Genomic DNA, 20,411 nt, shown 5'->3' on the forward strand with positions numbered 1-20,411 from the left:
ACGGAAGCTCATCAAGGAATGTTTTTTGATCAAAATAACACATGTTAGCGTATGAAACAATTTAATCGAAACCGAAAATATAAGATTAGTTCAGTTAAAAGCCTGTTTCAATAAACTTGTTTACATATTAACTGAATATCAACACCAAGTTACGTTGCTTCTGATAGCAACAAGTATATTCGCGGAAAATTTTGACACATGTATATTGTCAGCTTGGAAAATCCATTTCGAATAAATGCGTGTACAAGGTTGAAAAAATAAAGAAATAAAAAGTTGCAAGTTAACCGTTTCAAATATTAAAGCAGTATGCTGAAATTACAAATTACAGACAAAGATATCAGAAAGGAAACTGACAATTGTTTGTGTAATGGAGGAAAAGTTAAGTAACCTTAACTGCATGAAGCATAAAATGTTAATTTATTTATCTGAGAAAAGTACTTACCTCCGAACTTTAAAATTTATTCCATGAGGCGCCCGATTTTTTTCTTCTCATGCAGGTTGTTCGGTAGCGCAAATCGCTGACTCCCTTTCACTCAGCAGACACTCAGACACTTACAAGACTTATATATATATATATATATATATTCCGAAGTTACATATTTCCTATTTCATCTATTTCAACCAGAGAAAGCAGCACTACTGTGTGCCTGCAAACTGCACTGCTTTCAAAGTTTCGCGCCAAGTTCAAAGATCGACGACTGGTGGCGTAACGAAGCGGGGGGGAGAGGAGTTGTCTGGCCTGTTATCACGTGGGTCTCGGTCACAGAGATTTTGACAGATAGAGATCCGGACAGAGAGACTTTCAGCTTTATTACTGGTAAAGAAAAGATAATGGCAGTTTTAGGCTGTAAATTCTGGGGGTGCAGCAATATCAGAGATGGGGGGGGGGCAGAGATGCCAATTGCGCTAAGGCTACTATTTTGACGGCAAAGACGACTAGGGTGACTATTTTCGTCAAAATATGGAAGAAAATGACTATTATGCTTCCAATTGTAAAAAGCAGCGACTATAGTAAATGTAACTGGAAAAACTGAACAATATAATTTGTTGCCATTTCTTGCTTGAGTATCAAGAAGTAAAATTTCTTGCAAGTGGTTTTTAACGCATTTGGGCTTTGTGCGTGTGTGTGTGTAGCAGGACGTCTTTATACATAAATGGCTACTTCTGTGTGTATATATGTATGTATGTCCGTGTTCGTGTCGTTATTTCTGACTGGAGAATTATCGAAGAAATTTTATTTTTATCTTGGAGGATACGTGCAACACGAGAAAATGCAAGGCCACCGTCAACGAAGGCAGTTCCAGTAGATAGACGATTTTACGAGGGGTATGGTGATCGGACTGAGAAGGAAAGGTTGGTCCGTACGTCAAATCGCAGCTGATACCCACATGGATGCGAGCACGGTGCATCGGCTGTGCCGAAGATGGTTGGAACAACGAAATGTCGCAAGATTAAGGGGTGCAGGGGCAGCCAGAGTGACGTCAGAACGCGTGGATCGACGCATCCACTGAGAAGCTGTAGCAGACCCACAAGTAACTTGTTCCTCGATTCTGCAGCAGGTGCGTTTACAAGGAATGTTCCCGTGTCAACCAGAACCATTTCCCGTCGTTTTGTCGCACGTGGTCTGCAATCACAGCGTCCGCTAAGAAGACTGCCATTGACCCCACAACATATGCAACATTCACACTGCGTCCGCACATCCGTCACGGACGTATGCTTTTCTCCCTAAAACCAGTTTTCGGGCGGCGTTGCCATGACAGCAATTCGTATTGTACGGGACCCGTCGACGGGACCAGAAGCCAGATATCTGACGGCTCTGACGTCCGTAGAGGGGCGTCACATTTCATTGGTCTCCACGAGATTAGCACGCTCTCTCTATTGGGTGAGAGACTGACATGTGCTTTTTTCGCGTTCGCAAAGCATGAATGCTTCTCCCTCATGCAACATTCAAACAGCGTCCGCACATCACGTTCGCCACGTCAAGCGGACACACTTACGTTTTCCGAAAAGAGAGAAGCATTCATACTTTGCGGAAAGCGAAAAAGGCACATGTCAGTCTCTCACCCAATAGAGAGAGCGCGCTCATCTCGTGGAGACCAATGAAATGCGACGCCCAACTCGACGGACGTCAGAGCCGTCACATATCTGGCTTCTAGGCACGTTGACGGGTCCCGCACAATACGGCTTGCTGTCATAGCAACGCCGGCCGAAAACTGGTTTTAGGGAGAAAAGTATACGTCGGTGACGGATGTGCGGACGCATTGTGAATGTTGCATAATCTGGCAGTAACTGTGGAACGTCCCACCGCACTACAACGTGTCATAATGGTTTGGGGCGCAATTGCGTACAATTCCATATCACCTCTAGTTCGTATTCAGGGCACTATGACAGCCCAACGATACTTGGACAATGTGCTGCGACCGATGACAATCCCTTACCTTCAAGGGCTACCTAATGCACTTTCTCAGCAGGATAACGCCCGACTGCACAGTGCTCGCATCTGCCAACATGCTCTCCGAGGCACACATATGCTTTCCGGTCCACCATACTCTCCTGACCTGTCACCAATCGAGCATGTGTGGGATGTGATTGGACGCCGTTTGCAGACTCTGTCCCTGCCTCGTTCAGAAGACGAACTGTGGCAAATGGTTGAAAGGGAATGGAGAGCCATCCCTCTGGATACCATCCGCACCCTTATTGACTCTATGCCTAGACGTGTTTCTTCGTGTATCGCTTTCTGCGGTGGTCCTACATCTTACTGAGCAGATGCCGCTCTCGCTCTGTATTTTGTCTATCTTTCAAAAATAAGATCATTTATTATTCCTTGCTGTCTCTGTCTTTTTTCCAAATTTCCTCACTTTCTGACCGCTCCTTCTTGGTTTTGCATTTTGAATGTCGAGCAGTGTATATATATATATATATATATATATATATATATATATATATATATATATATATATATATATATGTGTGTGTGTGTGTGTGTGTGAAGGAGTTGTTCAGTTGTTCTCATGACACTAGTGATTAGGGGCCATTCATTAATTACGTAAGGGTCCGAGGTGGAGTTGGAAAAAATTGCGAGGTCTTGTGGTTTGACAGGGATGATTTTTCATTTGCCTCTGGAAGGTAAAAAACGTATTAGAATGAGGTGTTTTTTTTTTATTTGTCTTACAAACAATGAGTAATGAAAAATATAATAAAAGAATCGCACTATGTATGGCATGTTTAATTTTAATTAGTATCGCATCATGTACAAAAAAATTCGAAAAAACATCGATCAAGATTCTAACTTTTTAGTAAATATTTCTTTGCACGAAACGTTTTAATTTAGTAATAGTGACTTTAATTTCGATTCCAGTGATGTAAGGTTCGTACGAATAGGGGGGGAGGGGAAAAATCTTACGTACCCTTACATGGGAGAAGGGTGGATGTCAAAAATTGGCAAAATCCTTATGTAATTAATGAGTGGCTCCTTACAATGGCCATGTATCCTTAGTATTCTGGTGAGATTACTGTTAGCAGTTCCATTACAGGTTTTACGCCCCCAGCCAATTACCTTAATAAATACTCTAGTGTAAACCTAATGTGCGATTTTAGGCGATAAACACCAAATTTGGAACTCCTACAAGACCAAAAAAGCGGCCTTTTGTAGGTGGGCTAATTCATGGCTAATAAGTTCTGTTAAAAGATACACCTAAATAGGAACTTGACCTCAAGGCAAGAGGAAAATGAAATAACTCAATTTTCTGCAAGTCTTTGAGTCGTTTCCGAGTGAGAGAGAGAAGAGAACCAAACGAGTCACATATTCGGATTGGCTGTAAGACGCACTTCTTTACACCAATTTTCACTTACCCTAAGGGCAGTCCTCAAGAGATTTGTAACATTGTCACGGAACTTGTCTCTTAAAAGTTACGTCATCTGCATAGCCAGGGCGGACCCCCCCTCCCCCAAAATGAGAAAAACACCTCCGCCCCTCCGATGGGCACCCTAGCATAGCTAATATAGTGCAGATATTTGCTACAAATTCTTTCCAGAAGTTTATCCAAACCCAAGCTCCAATGAGAAGAGAAAGAACTCCCTCTGTGGGCTGCCGCAGCAATTACCCACCACCAAGACCAAGGTTTTATCCAACACGCTAGCTTTTACCAGACGGGTAGTTAGCAGACTCTTAACCCAGGTATGTACATGGGATTAATTCCCCTGCGTACAAAGGAGTTATATAGTCTCAGTGGGGACTTTCCAGAGCTGTTGTCAGTTCAAAGAGTGCAGCCTCTGTACACTTACCAGGTTGATAAGCATGCAGGCATTTAGAAAGAGGGTTGGCTTTTAGAACACCCTCCCTGAGTCCCTGATGTACTTATCGTTTTTTTCTCCAGGGTTTTGAAGAGGAAAGAAATTAGACTGATAGCTTTGAGTCTCATTCACTCTAATAGTGCCTTTCTTTTCAGCGACACATCGCACCCGCAACTGAGGTGATGCTGTTGCATAAGAAACATGGTAACCCAATATTCATTCACAACACTATGACAGCCTATCGGTACATCTGTGAAATGCATCAATGCATGTGTTGATACTCATGGCGGAGCTCACTGCTCCCATTTTTTTAACAGGACAATGCGCAGTCACACACAGCCTGCAAGAAAGATCGAATTGGTGGGGCTTTTACAGCAGTTGTGGTACGCGATAACGTTGGACATCATAGGAGACTGTTATGCTTCAATATTCAAGCTAGGGGTGGCACAACAGTGAAGTAAAGCCTCCATTCAGATGTGATTTTTCAGCAATAAATGATTATTTTGCTTATATTTTTATAATAACTCTCTCACATGAATGTTGTCCTGACCTATACAAAATTCCCTTTCATCCTTCTAATTTTGTTTTGGAGCTCCAACTTTTTTGTTATAGGGTGTATAATGCATTTTGTAAAAAGTGAAAAAAAGAATACACATTATTTTCAAAGAAGCAAGATCTACTTTTTATTCAATGAAATAACATTAAACAGGAATTTAACCGAAAAAAAAAAAATTTATACCAAACAATTACTTTTTTTCTTTTCTGAAGTGTAGGGCGACAAATTCATCTAACACTTGTCTGAGACTGATATCTATTCTGTGGTGAGAATGTAGTTTAAAGAGTAATACTAATAAAGAGTTCAATTTCAACAAGAAAAAATATTCTTTATTATTATATCATCATATATATATATTTGATCACATATTTAAAGAATTATTGTGTAAAACAACTTATCAATCTAATATGATATTTACATTAAATGAGTTGGATATGCCTAATCAATGTGGATATCGAAATTTCAGATATAAAAAGCCATTCTACAAAAAGTAAAAAACTTAACTGGTCACAAAAAAAAAAAAAAAAGCAAACATCTTCTCCAATTATGACATTGAAAAGAAAGATTCTTCGGTTCACGATATGTTTCTTTCATAATTTCATCAAGTCTTTCAATAAAAAATATTATAAACTGTGTAACACATAAATCATGGGTGCAAGTTTGGTGATGTGTTCAAGACGGAAAATATTTTCAGCCCCCCCCCCCCCCGCCCGCATGCGGGCTTAAGGAAAAATTTGTATGTATAAATGTTGCAGATTTTAACAATGCCAGTTTTGGCGCGCTACTCCATTGCCGTGCTAAATGTTTACGCCTTGCTGTCAACAGCCTTTCCACACTATGATAATTTGCGCTGTGCACTAATGGCATCAGTGAATGGCATTTCATCCCTTTTGATGCCATGTGCCGAAGTGTAAAAACTGAATTTCAATCTGCGCACCGATTAAAATAGTTGTTAAAAAATATTAAAATTTTAAAAGTTATTTAAAAAATGGTTAAAACCCATGTTTTTAAGCTTGCTCTTTCAGAAAAAACTTTAAAAATTTCGGAAACGACTCTATAACCGAAATATCTATTTCATCCATATATTTTGAGATTAACAGACAAAAAGCAAAATTGGAATAAATTATTACCTTTTGTTATTGTGTGTACGTATAAAAATTGTATGTTTCCAGATATGCAGTAAGCAAGAGTAAAAGTAGAAATAAAAATGTTGGGAATTGTTAAATTCATACAAGGTTTCTCAAATATTCATTTAGAATATGGTCGAATTTCGACCACTGGGCGAACACTAGTTTACAATAAATTGCTGTAATTATAAATTATTTCTCCTTGAAAATAAAATTAGCATTTAAAATTGTATTTAAAATACTAGAAAAGTTCATTTATAAAGTTCTTTCTCATTTGAATAACAAATTTCATCCACATTGACAGTCTATTACCAATGTTTTACTGCTTGAATCTTGACAGTTACTAAATACTCCTAGATTTCAGTTTCAATACATCTGACTTCTCGTGTTACAATTGTTTCTCATATTCTTCAAGAATCCGTTCTTCATTTGCAGTCAAAAATTTTGGAACATGTTCTGCTGGAAGTGATTCCCTCCTTTACTGTAAAAAAAAGGGTCGTTGATAAACACATAATACAGATTTTGAATTTAAAAAAAAAAAAGTATCACTCAAATATAACTCTTTATAACATGATTGCAAGTCAGATGGTGATAGCTCTGAAATTTGCATAAAGCTGTGACACTTAGAAATATTTTTGTATCGATAATATAGCACTTTTATTCAAACGTACTGCATGAAGAACTAGGAGTATCTGTTTATCAAATTTCATGCCAGAAATTTTTTTACACCAGCTGTTTTTTGTGAAGATATAACAAAGAGCGCTTTGAATGACATATTTCACCAAGGTTTCATTATTTTAAAGTGGAGCAATGCAGCTGCTAATTTAAACCTGGGACTTCAATACTTTAAATTTGTTCTATACTTGTTCTATTTCTTCACCTAGTTTCTCTTTTTAATTTTATTCTAAACCAACTATGGTAATTACGCTAGATTTTTAAAAAATTATTTTATTTATTTTTTATCATCCACTCTTTTTAGTTTCTACTTTGTTTTACTTTTTGTGATTTTCTTGTTTTCCTTTATTTCTTAATTTATACCGCCTCTTTTTTTGCTTTTCTGCAGCAGTCAATGCTATTTGTGCAATTTAGTTGAGGTTTATTAACGAAAACAGAAATGTGACTGATGTTACATACTTGAAATAAATTTTAAATAATTAAATTCAACTATTTCTAAATATTTAAGGGTTTAATATTAAAGATATCATCATAAATGAAGAGAATATGACATTTTAAAAACTTGGTTTTGTTTCTGTTTAAGCAATGCAAACTTTTATACAATTTTGTGACTGATGTTACATTAGAGTATAAGCCCTAGTTTAAAAACGTTTGCTACAAGACAATTATAACAGTTATAAGTTTCTTTGTTGGTCTAATCTCTTCCTAGATAAACCACATTTCAAGAAAAAATAAGATTGTAGACATAGCAATTAATTTCCCAAGTGAAAAAAAAAAGAGAAATTTTTAGAATCGTTAATGCAACGACACATGGGCACTGAGAAGTGTTGTCAAAATTTACCTATAAAACTGATAAAAATGTGCTGATAACTTTTTTCGCATAGTTTTATGAAAATAGTCTTTTTTTACCTCATATGAAAGAAAAAAATTACTGATGTAAGGAAGTTTTTTTTTTACTGTGATGTCCCTAGTTTCATGGAATTGCCCATAATAAATATCCCATACATTTAGAAAAAATGTATACGTGCGTTATAATGCATAGATAAGATGTGACTTGGTTTTATGATTTGCTAAAAGGCAAGGTTTCCACCATCATGTACGTTTTTAGTGTAAAATAATATGTTGAACACTTTCTCTTGTTAACAACAGTGGCTCCCAAAAGTGTTCATACACTTTGAAATTTTTTAGTAAAACCAAAATAACACAAATTTGTATTCGAATATAAGTCCAAAAATTTTTCACATCATTCCTACGTCATTCTAAATGCCACCCAGTAGTTTTTTTCAAAATATTGATAAATCTTCTTTTTAAAATGGTGCAAAAAACGAAGATACAGAGAAATAACAAGCCACAAAAATCATTGTACACTCAAATATTTTCGAACAAATTCATGATTAAAATAAGCATATGTCGGTTTTTTAAAATTATTTTTGCAATGTGTTGATCCGTAAAAGTCATTTGGCTTTCATTTTTTAAAAATATTTATTCCTTAATATTGTGCTTATTACTTTACAATGGCTGGTATTCGTAAAAAACAAAACACCATTCGAAATTTGAATTTTCTCCTCACAGTAACTGTAAATTGGTTTGAAATGTATCTAAATTAGTTAATTTATTCCATTCTATAGTAAAGTACTTGATAAAATGCTTTAAAGAAAAAAATTGGGCCGAAAATAAGGTAAGAAAGGGTCACCCGGCAAAGTTGACAAAGTGTGATAATCGTCATTGTGCTTCTTATAGGCAACTCTTTATAGGAAAAGTGCAAATATTAAAAAAAAATCATCTAACATAAGAATTTCATTTCTTCACTTACTAGAACTGAAATTATTGTTACCTTTGTTTGAAATTATTCTACGTACAAGGTACATAGAATCATAATCAATCAAGAGAAAAAGCAAGACCTATGGGAAGGGTTCAGACCACCGGGACCCCTCTCTTATGTGCGCCACTGGCTTTATTCATTATTTTTCTTTAACCATTGAAATTCATTTGCATTTTTTTCAATGTGTTATTAATCATATTTGGTGTAACTTGTTTAGGCTGTAGATTAGAAACAGGAAATGTATAGACTTTTCTGAACAATGGGGTGGATGCACCCACTTGGCCAGCCGTTCAGAAAGGTTGGGTGGCCTTGGAACTGTTTTAACATGTCTATGGATTAAAAAAACTGCAGCAAAAAAGGCTCTTAAGAGGGATGGCCACTCAAAGAGGTTTTACTGTATCCATTATTTGGCAAAATATTGCATTGAAAGCAGCATAAATTTTCTAAAGCCTTTAATCAATAAAACATTGAGAGTCACATAGAAATGTGTACAGGTAAACACAAATTGAAGTTACATATGAATAAAGTGAATAAAGTACTTATACACATGAAACATGAGATCTTAAAACATTAACTTCTCATGAAAGAAAAATCATTCATACTGTTATGGGTACGGAACAAGAATATCGTACATAGTATTTTATATTTAGTCTGTTTCTTAGAAAATTTACAGATTAAGCTTTCATACCACAATCAACTTTCTATAACACAATCAATATTGATTTTTCAATCATCATAGCTTAAATTTTATATAGGAACAAAATTGACAATGACAATGTTTGCTTGAAACATCTTACTTCCACACCATACTCTGCACAATTATGTTAAATATCCGAAATCTCAGCAAAGGATTATTTAATTTGTTTCTTGGCCACATCTATCTTTATGTATTAATACATTTTTCATTAACAGAATTACTAGCATTGAAATTACAAATTCAGCAAAATGTTGAATACTGCTTTGTTATTTGCTATGTATGACAAAGCAAAATGAATTTGTATGGAAAAAAAATGAAAAAACGCAATGCTTATATTGATTGAACTAAAAATGATTGTTTCATAGCTAATAATTAAATTTGTATAGTACAAAAAGCTAGACTACACCAGACCATGGCACATTATGATTTACAGTTCCAGCTCAAAGTGAATTGATCTCAAAAGAAATGCACATTTAACACTGAAATTCTTACTTGATGATTAAGTATATATTGGTATTCATCAATCCACGATGGCGCCATACTGTTTTCGCTCGTGGCCATAGCTCCACATTTCCATCCATGAAAAGAAAGAATAAGATCCTGAGTAAAATTGAATATGAAATTTTTACCTGTTTTTTTAAAGAATCATAAAGTCTATATCATACACAGTCTGAGAAATTGTTAATGTACCTTTCCAACGTAAAAATGCCTAGTGCATAAGTGAGTGAATTAGATCATATTACACAAATCAGCATTAAAATGCAAACCTGTTGCTTACAGCAATCTCAATAGTGGATTAAGATTCAACATGCAAAAAAAAAATTCGTTAACATACCTGAAAAATATTTCGTGTTTTCAACGCCAAGCTGACAGACCACCAACCACCTTTCACTTTCCTGCGTAAAAATTCCCAGTGAGGAGACCTGGCCAGCTTTGCTTGGCACTTGGCGGCAACCATCGAAAAGTGCCTAGTGAACTTGAATGCCTACCTTTTTACGAGATCACGATCAATGTTTATATACAAGCACACCAGGAATAGTTGGACCACTTAATGCAAAGTTACCATTATAATGCTTATCTTAAGGTTAACATATGGAAAATAAATCATATACAAATATGTACCTTACCATATGACCCTTTCCCGCACAAAAATACATTCTCAACATATCATTCCAGTGCAAAAATGCCTGAGAGTATAGTGAACTGGAGCATTTTATACATTTATATGCTTACCTATAGGTGACAGCAAACAAGACTTTTTTATTCCATTAAAATCAGGAGAAATTTCTTTCATCGCAGAAGGGCAGAGATCAAAAGCTAGGGAGCTGGTATGTCTGCAACAGGCAAACGGCGATATTAAAAATTGGGCTTCACCTGGAAAAGCACTTCAAAAGAGAGCCAACTTTTAAAAAAACGGGCAATCTTTGAAGCTACTTCACCGGGCACCCAAACTGATGCTGCTGACAAAGAAGCTTCTGTTAAGAGTTCCTGGAAGAAGAAAATAATTATATTTTAAAACTTGTGAAATCTTATAAAATCTAATTTAGTATATTCTAAATTAACTAATTTTTATTTTAAAACATTAGGGATGTGTTTATGAACGAACAGGTCTTAAAGAACCGGGGTTTAAGCTGGGTACTTTAGCATAAAAGCTAAAACTGAGTGAAAATGCTGAAATATTATTCTCATATATTTACATATGCCTCAGTGTGTTTCATCTACAGTTTTGAAAATAAATTACATATTTTACCTGTGACATCTTTGAAGTAAGTACAGCAGCTGTCATACATTTTTTCTCTTTTTTAAAAAAATTAAGTAATATTTTCGTTCAGAAAAAGAGCGAAAATACATAGTTGTATTTCCGCGATTGAGTTAGTGTTTTCACATTTATGTGTTACGTACGTTCGTGCAAAAAATGTGACCGCATAGGAAACCCTGAAAAGAACGAATCCTAAAAATGAAAGTCAGAATGATCTCCTAAAAAATTAATGACCATTTTTTTGAAAATCGTATTGATGCACTTGTGATAAAATCTTTTTTATTTTAAATTACTATTAACAACCATCAACAATTTTTTAACTCTCAATTAATTAATTTCTCTCTTGATGCAGTATAATCATTTCAAAAAATTTTTACTTTCAGCTACATTCATTATTTTTCTTTAACTATTGTAGGTCATTTGCGTTTTTTTGATGTGTCGATTTGTCATATTTGGTGTAACTTGTTTAGGCTGTAGATTAGAAACAGGAAATGAATAAATTTTTCTGAAAAATGGGATGGATGCACCCACTCAGCAGCCGTTCAAAAGGTTTGGGAGGGGGGGGGGGGCTTGAAAGGAATCGTTTCAACATAATGTCATATGAGCTAAAAAAAACTGTAGCAAAAAAATTGGTTGATAAGAAGGGTGGCCACTCAAAAGGGTTTTACTGCATTCAATGTTTGAAAAGATATTGTATTCAAAGCAGCGTACATTTTCTGAAGACTTTGATCAGTAAAACATTGAGAGTTTTGCAACTTGCAACACATGGGAAATATGTACTGGTAAACATTCTAAGTATAAATTGGAAATTACATATGAATAAAGTATACTTATCAGGGCCCAATATAGGCTGATTTTGCTACTGTCTTTCGGTATCTTCACAAAAATCTTGTTTTGAAATAGGTACTGTCACAAAAATCAAGTAATGAAATCAGGCAGCTTCACAAGAACAAAAATTTCACAAAAATTCACATTTTAAAATATAAAATTTGTTTCTCTGTTTAAAACAAAATTCACTTATAACAAAATTCTAAGCAGGTTTATATGAACAATCGCTTAAATAGCAACCTTTTTGTGGTATTTTAACTAATTTTTAGCTGTTTCTCGCCAAAGTGTATTTATGCAATATTATCGCAATCTTTTAACATGTTTTGGGGAACCGTTTTTCTCATAATTTCCAATATTGTACGCAGTACATACATAGCCCATTAAGCTGAAATTATGATTTTATTTTTGGTACTTCTTAGGTTTTTAGCTCCCCCCCTCTCCCCGAAAAACAAAACCTGTTAAAAATAATACTAGATGACAGTTACACTTTTCAAACTAAAATTTCACTTGTTCTACTTCTCTTTTACAAAAATTAGGACGCCTCTAAAAGTTTACAAAAACAATGCTGATAAAAATAAAAACTTTCACAAAAATAGAATGATGCAATACTTTCACAAAAATAGGTAGCGAGAAAAATATCCTGGATTGGCCCCTGCTTATGCACATTAAACATGAGATCTTAAAATAATAACTTCTAGGTGCCATAAGGAAAATTTTGTTTGGTATCCTGTTGTGAGTACAAAACAGGATAATCTGACATAGTATTTAATGTTTAAACTGTTGCTTAGAAAATTTAGATTAAGCTCATTTACTTTCCATACCACAATCAATATTGATTTCTGAATCATCACAGTTTAAATTTTATACATTGACATACAGTAACAATATTGACAATAGTAATGTTCTTTTGAAATATTATACAAAGGTGTGAAACTTATTAGACTCAAGGAGCAAAAAACAGGAAAATCGAAGATTCCGTTATAAATATAACCTCATATTCTTTCTAACAGCCTAATTCTGTTTCACCAGAATAGTAAAAGTACTTTAAATTATTTCCAAGCCAAATTCATCATTTTACTTGAGTTTCCTCTGCCTGGCAACACTGAGTCTTATCTCATATAACACCTGCAATTATGTTCTGTTGTTTCCAAAGCTGTTTTCTGCAGCATGTGTTTTTACACTAGGATCACCAAAATAATAAGTTTATAAATGATTTTGTGTCACAGTTCAGTTTCAGGGAACTGTTTTATTGTTCGGTTGTAGTTTTTCCCCTTCGCACGTGAATTTTATGAAAAGGGTAAGCTGCGCGAACTCTCACAACATAAGAAAACACTGGTTAATATGTTAGGCCAAAATACTTTTTCACAACGAGAAACGTCGAAAAAAATGAATATTTCCCAAAACAACTGTGAGCGGGATCAATATTTTGGTCAAAGAAAACATACTAATCGTCCCAAAAAGGGTAGGAAAATGTGACAGAAAATGAAGTTTCTCCAAGGATGGAAAGAAAACTTATTCGTATGGTCAAGGCCAATAGATAAGCAACTAGTAAAGAAATTTCTAATAGTCTTAGGCATTATTGTTTTTAGGTAGACCCCTCATTGGTCTGGCAACGACTCATCGCTAATATGATACCTGCTCAAAGTCCACACTGGAAGGAGAGAATCACCCCTGCTATGGCAAAGAAAAGGATTCAGTGGCTCAAAAGTGTTCAAGAGACCACTGAATCCTTATCCTTGGCATGGCTGGGGTAATTTTCGCTTTTCTGCGGGGCCTTCGAGCAAACATCCCATTGGAGATGAGTCGTCGTCGGACCTATGATGGGTCCACCTCCACAATATGTGTCCTTGGAGACATTTAGTGCTTTCTGTCACATTTTCCCAACCTCTTTGGGACAACTGGTATGTTTTCTTTGACAGAAACATTGATTCTGCTGACAGTTTTTTGGGAAATATTAAGTCTTTTTGGCATTTCTTTGTGAAAAGGTATTTTGGTCTTAACATATACATAACCCATGCTTTCTAATATGTTGGAAGATCAGACAGCTTAAAACTTGTTATTTTGGTGCAAAAGCATGCAAAAAAAAAAAAAAATTTCACACCACTCACATCTGCAAAAACACTTTTGGAAACAACAAGAAAACAATGGTGGGTGTTATCAGATAAGAATCAGTGTTTCCAGGGATGGGAAAAGCAAGTAAAACTTTGAAATTTTGCAGGGAAATAATGTATAGTACTTTCTATTCGGAAAAACATAATTAGGCTTTTAGAAAGGATCTAGAAATCATTTTTAAACTGGAATCTTCGATTTTCCGGTTCTTCGCTCCTTGAGTCTAATAATTTCACACCTCTGTACTTCCTCACCATACTTTGCGCAGGTTCAATTAATTTGTTTCTGGTCCACCTCTATCTTTAAGTGTTAATACATTTTCCATTAACTGTATTTTTAGCACTAAACTTACAAATTGGACCAATAGTTTGAATATTGCTTCCTATGATTAACAGTTCCAGCACAAAGCAAAATGAATTTCTCTGAAAAAAAAAGTGGAACGCTACTATAGATTAAGCTAAAAATGATTGTTTCATGGCTAATAATTAAATTTGTATTGTACAAAATGTTAAACACCTGGAAATGGCACATTATGATTGATGGTACCGACTCAAGGGGTCTCGAAAAAAAAAAACTGATTTGGAAACATTAATGCACATTTGACAATGAAATTCTTACCTGTTTATTCAAGTACAACGGTATTCATCAATCCACGATGGCATCTAACGGTTTTCCCAGCAGGAAACGGAAAGAACCCCATCTGAAAAGAAAGAAAAATGATCCTGAGTAAAATTGACTATGAAATTATTACCACTTTAGTAGCGAAACATAAAACCTATATCGTACAAGTGTGAGAAAGAACCGCTGTGAAATAATTGTTAACGTACCTTTCGAGCGAAAATGTGCCTAGGGTAAAAATGAGACAACATTAAATTACAAACCTGTTGTTTACAGCAAAATCAATAGTTATTATAGTTTCGACATGCAAAAAGAAATTTGTTAACATACCTGAAAAATTTTTCATGTATTCAACGCCAAGCCAACGGACCACCGACCGCCTTTCATTTCCCGCGCAAAAATGTCCAGTGCAGGAGACCTGGCGTGCTTTGCCTGGCAACTGGCGAACTTAGTTATCGCCAATACATTTGGCGTTCTGAAGGAAATGGTGGCAACCATCGAAAAGTGCCTAGTGAACTTTAATGCCTACCATAACCGATAGATGATAGAACGCTGCAGTTTGTAACCGGTTACTTACCGGTCGACCGGTGAGGTTCGTTGAACGCAATCATTGGTTGCGTTCGACGAGCTCGACCGAGAGCGACCGGTTAGTTAATTACGTGACAGCTAATGATCACGTGCTTCAATCAACTAATCAACTGCTTAGAATGGTAACCGCTGTGGTAACCGGTTGATCATAGAACGCTTCGGTTAGTTACCAGTTACTAACCGGTCGACCGGTGAGTTTCGTCGAACGCAACCATTAAGAAATTACTACTACTACTTCTTTGATCGAGATCGGAAAGAAAAAAACGACATGGCGCTTTGCAGGTTGTCGTGTTTTGTTTCTCATGCCGTAACTCCTTTGAGTCGAACCTTTAAGACTAACAAAATTGTATGCAGTTTGGTTCAAACTAAATTAGCAAATCAAGAAAGAACTTTCAGAAAATCATATGGCAGGATCTTAAGAGTTATGAAGGCTCGACGTAAAGTGGCTGGTCCAGAACGAATCCGGAGACGAAGCGAGTGGTACAACTGGAATTACCATGCTGAAATATATGCATTCAATAAACGTTTGCACGAAAATATGTCAGAAGATACGTTAAAGCAGGCTTTTGTCCATGATTCCTATCTGGAATCAGAAAAGCAGAAAAGAACAGAACTCGGACTTCAGGATGTCTCATTAGACCTGAAATCTAATTCTGGTCTTGTTTCTCTCGGGCACGACACGATGAGAAACTTCATCTTCAGGTATTTGAGGCGCTGTTTCGAGAAAGTTCCAGAGGAGGGAATAGAAGCGTTGCATGAATACTTGATGTCAGAAGAAGTTCTCTCTCATGTGTCGTACAACTTGGGAACTTCTGAGCTCATTTTCTGCGCGGAGTACCCCCCTGAAAAGAAAACTCTTGTTTCTACATTGAAAGCTATCATTGGTGCTATTGCTACGGATGATTCTGTTCCTCGTGCAGAAAATTTTGTCTTGGATTTCGTATGCCCACAGCTCGTAGGCAAAGACATTTTTGAAATATGGGACATAGAGGACCCAGTTATGGTCTTGAACTCCATACTTACCAGGCATGGTCATAAGCTGTGTGAACCGAGGCTGATCTTTGAAGCTGGTCGGAACACTTTAGAGGCGATTTATCATGTGGGCCTGTATTGTGATCAGGTGTTTTTAGGCAGAGGAACTGGAGAGACTCTAACCTTTGCTCAAGAAATGGCTGCCTATGATGTATTAAGAAGGCTCTTTGACTTGGAAGAATCAAGAAAGCCTATTCCTTTTGGAGAAAGTGCCCGAAAATTAAATTTCAGCAATACAAAGGTTCATGCATCATTATGTGAGTGGTTTACAGAAGAATTAAAAAGAGATTTGCTGTCAGTTGCCTAAAATAAATATTTTTACCTGTTTTAGAGTTGCAAATTTTTGTATTACAATTTCTTTCAATTTAAAGGTATTAGAATGTTAAATTAATTTTCAGTGGTGTAGACAAGTTTAATACAATAGGGTTTTATTACTTTTGAAAAAAAAACTTGTTAATAAATAAAGAATTTATACATAAAGGGGTTTTTCTTTATCTCAAAATACAGTGAAACCTCTCTAATGTGGACACTAACTGCACAAATTTTTTTTGTCTGCAATAGAGGGGTGTCCGGAGAACGGGTTTAACAATGTTATTTGCCTTGGAATCAGGGAATTAAAAATTGTCCGCATTTGAGGGATGTCCATTAAGAGGGTTTTCACTAGTTTAATTGCACGCTTTCTATTAAGAACAATTCAATGGGATTCTGCTGCTTTTTTTTTTTTTTCTTCTTTTTTCAAATATAGTAAGTTTTAAACCCAATGACAGAAACGTTGCGACATCATCGAGGACAACGAAGCCCTATCGCGGCGAAAAAAAAGGTCCGCAGAGAAGAAAAAGCTGTCCGCAACTCAAGGGACATTTATTTGCATGAACTGCTGCTACGAGGAGGGAATGATTCAAGTTATGCCATGATGCACACGTGATCCTTCGCCCGTTGCACGTACAGAGGCAAATTCAGGATTTTTTTCTCACTACCTATTTTTGTGAAAGTATTGTATCAATATTCTATTTTTGTGAAAGTTTTTTCTTTACTAACATTAAGTTTGTGATCTTTTAAAGGCACATTCTAAGTTTTGTGAAAAAAAATTAGAGCAATTTAAATGGTAGTTAGAAAGGTTCAAATGTCATTTACTATTATTTCTAACTTTTTTAGGGGGGGGGGGGGGGGGGCTAATCTTGGCTCAATAGTCTTTGTACTGCATAGAATTCAGGAAATTATCTTCCCCCAAAACTGATGCTAAAAGATTGCATAAATGCAATTTGGCGAAAAACAGCTAAAAATGAGTTTGATACTATGAAAAAGTTGTTTCCTAAGCGATTGTTCATATAAATCATCTTAGAATTTCCTTTTATGAGTATATAAACTGTGTTTTAAACAGAAAAACAAGTTTTCTATTTTAAAATACAGATTTTTGTAAAACTTTCGATTTTTTAATATTGTTTCTAGAATGTGCTGATTTTTAAAGTTAGTTTTGTGAAGCTGCTGATTTTATAACTTGATTGGGCCCTGACGTATAAACCAAAACAAAACGAAAATTATTTAGTGAAAAAGCAAATTGGAAATCAAAATAACGCATATTTCTGTGTATAAAAAAAAAGCACACTTCTGTGGTGCAAGCAATAAATAACTAACATAACACAGGGAAAAAATTTGCTGGTTCGTTTTTATCATATCGTTAGCAGTGGTGTTGTTATTAAGTTCTCTGAAAATGCATAGTAAGGATGTTTTCTTCCTGCTAACGGCTTTAAAAAAAAAAGCATTTATCAGCAAATTGAAATGTGATCGCTTCAAATAGGGTTAGAAGCTTTAAAATTGGGGCCATTTAGAGTCTGGTGTTAAACCTTTACTCATCCCATCCCCCCTCCCCCGACTTCAAATTTTCGGCGAATATGTCAGTGATATTAATAATATTCATCATGCAGACCTGTTAAATGGTGATTCTAAAATTATTTTACTTCATTAAACAGTTTTATTTACCGTTTTTTTGCTTCTATGCCTTCATTTTGAAAAATGCAATATGTTTGCATCCGATATGAGAATCACATTTTTACACTTTTTTTTTTTTTCAAGCTAACTTTGCTTTATACATAGGCAAATAAATGAAAAGTCTATCAAAACCATCATTTTGTTAAGATTTTAAACAAAATTCCGTTTTTGTTCAAGTTGGAAATTTAGATGCTGAATAGATGGTTTAATTTTAGTTTTTGCTGCTGCAACTGTGTCAATAGATAAAAATGATATGTTTATCATCAGCCCCTAAAATGCAATTCTGAAATTTAAAAGAAATAATTCTTTTATGATCCGTTTTTACACTTTTTGGAGCTGTCACTATGAGAATTGCAATCTCTTTGCATCCGCTTTGAGAAGCAGATTTTTCGAATTTTTAATGTTTAGTAAGCTTTGTTAAGAGGTAAACAAACAAATTCTCCTTTTATTTTCATTGAAATCATAAAATTTAGAAGTTTGTAACGAATTTCCAAGATTTTTAAGAGTTTCGAAGAGCGAAATGTGGTCAACCACTGCTTGAATTTTATTTTTTTGTTTCAATTATTTTAAATATCTACTTAAAAATTTCTAATTGGTATTATTTGTAGCATAATTTAAAAAATGAAGAATGGTGTATAGGTATTAATATACTTAAGGGTTTCCCATCTCCCAGATTGTGATGCCACTGAGCCTCCCCCCCCCCCCCTCTGAAAACTACAAGAATGATATCATCAACAGAAAAAAGAAAAAAAATACCACAAAAATAAACTTTAAAATTTCGTTTTACAATTTCTCCCCCCTCCCCCCAACACACAAATGTATTTGATTTTTTATAACATTAATTGATTTAACAAAAAAATACTGGACAGACCCCTGTTCAGCAGTCAGCGCATGTTTGCAAATATCAGGTGCCCACCAAGGACAGAAGGGGCGCAAAGTCATCAGATTGCACCGCTGAAACCTTTAGGTGGAGGGGGGGGGGGTAATTTGAGAAAGATTTTGGTCTCAGTTTGGGGTTAGGATCTCGTTCTTGAGAGGAGAGTGCTTCATCATCTTAAGGGGAGGAGAGTCACCTCCTGCCATGTTTCAAATTTATTTTTTTTAAAAAAAGAAATAGTTTACTTATTATTTTTATTGAAATCACGCACGAAATTTTGCAGACAGATTATGAAGTTCTAAAAGCTTGTCGCAGACAGCTACAACACTTTCTGCCACTGGGGTTCTAAAAAAATTATTTTCATTATGTTTCATCTTGCATAAGAACCAAAAATTCTTATCTTTTCAAAAGGTAGCAATTTTAAGTTTATTTTAAAGAACTCGATTTATTTACCGCAAATAATCGATACCATTACAAAGTATATATATTTACTTTGTTAAATAGCAGCTATAAAATACTTTATTATAATTTTGTCGATTTATTTTCTCCACTCTTTTTTCCCTCACAGTGGGTATTTTGACGGGTATTTTTTTTTCTTTGTTTTGGGGTGGGGGGGACCTTGTCTTTTGAAATAATGCATTTTCTTTCATACACGTATCATTCCTCTACAAACATTTTTTGTATTGGCAATAACAAGGGACATAGCAATGTATTTTACTGTAGTTTTTTTCACACATAAAGCATTTACTATGACCACACCTTCATTTCCGACAAATGAAGTGCAGGAGTCCTATTTTCTTCAAAACATATATTAACTGAGAAAAAAAAAATGAATACAAATTATGCTTTTGGCAATCATGAGTATGTGTGTGCAATATGAATGCAACCATGCAGGAGGAGCGAATTCTGGTGGACAATGCCCCAGTCCAAATGTCAAACGACGCAGACGTCATTCAACAGTCAAGTTGAAACAATAAGCAATTAGCAATTGCTCAATAAGTATCTGCAGGTATGAAAAATGACATACACTATTAGTAGAAAATTTTTTTTGTGAAATTATCTGCAAAATTTAAAGATAGTCAAACTCTTAATTCTAATATTAATCAACGATTATTGAACGATGCATATCTGCACAAAGTGGGTGATATTATCAGGGTTGCCATGCCACAGGGACACCTTAAGAAACAGGAAATTCAAAAATCAACAAAAACAGGGAATTTTGAAATTTTTATCATAAAGCTATAAAATGCAGGGTATTTTATCATTTTTTAAATTAAAGTTGCAAACATCAGTGCCCAAATTATAATATTTTTTTTATCAACTATCAAATACTATTTTTTTAAAAATCATAAATTTAAAAAAATGATAATTCTACTTTTTTTTTTGTTTGTTTAGTAAATATTAAATTGTCTATCTTGAAAGCAAAAAATTGTTTATTTGA

The 20,411-nt window shown here is 35.0% G+C and overlaps 1 protein-coding gene and 1 long non-coding RNA gene across 2 annotated transcripts; one reads left to right on the plus strand and one right to left on the minus strand.

The window, feature by feature from the left end:
• Positions 1–10,463: 10,463 nt before the first annotated feature.
• LOC129221194 (uncharacterized) lies at positions 10,464–14,914 on the minus strand. The gene is made up of 3 exons (XR_008580483.1): positions 14,815–14,914; positions 14,485–14,566; positions 10,464–10,658 (listed from the first exon to the last, which is right to left on the minus strand). It is a non-coding gene; the product is annotated as an uncharacterized LOC129221194 (long non-coding RNA).
• A 412-nt stretch (positions 14,915–15,326) lies between these two features.
• Positions 15,327–16,497, plus strand: LOC129220219 (39S ribosomal protein L44, mitochondrial-like). The gene has a single exon (XM_054854585.1). The coding sequence runs from the start codon at positions 15,341–15,343 to the stop codon at positions 16,409–16,411; it is 1,071 nt and encodes a 356-aa protein (XP_054710560.1). The 5' UTR covers positions 15,327–15,340; the 3' UTR covers positions 16,412–16,497.
• Positions 16,498–20,411: the final 3,914 nt, after the last annotated feature.

This window comes from Uloborus diversus, chromosome 4, assembly GCF_026930045.1.
Source record: "Uloborus diversus isolate 005 chromosome 4, Udiv.v.3.1, whole genome shotgun sequence".
Lineage (NCBI taxonomy): Eukaryota > Metazoa > Arthropoda > Arachnida > Araneae > Uloboridae > Uloborus > Uloborus diversus.

What these genes read in the sequence shown, in the direction of transcription:
- LOC129220219 (XM_054854585.1), top strand. Translation starts at nt 15,341, where the DNA reads ATGGCGCTTTGCAGGTTGTCGTGTTTTGTTTCTCATGCCGTAACTCCT.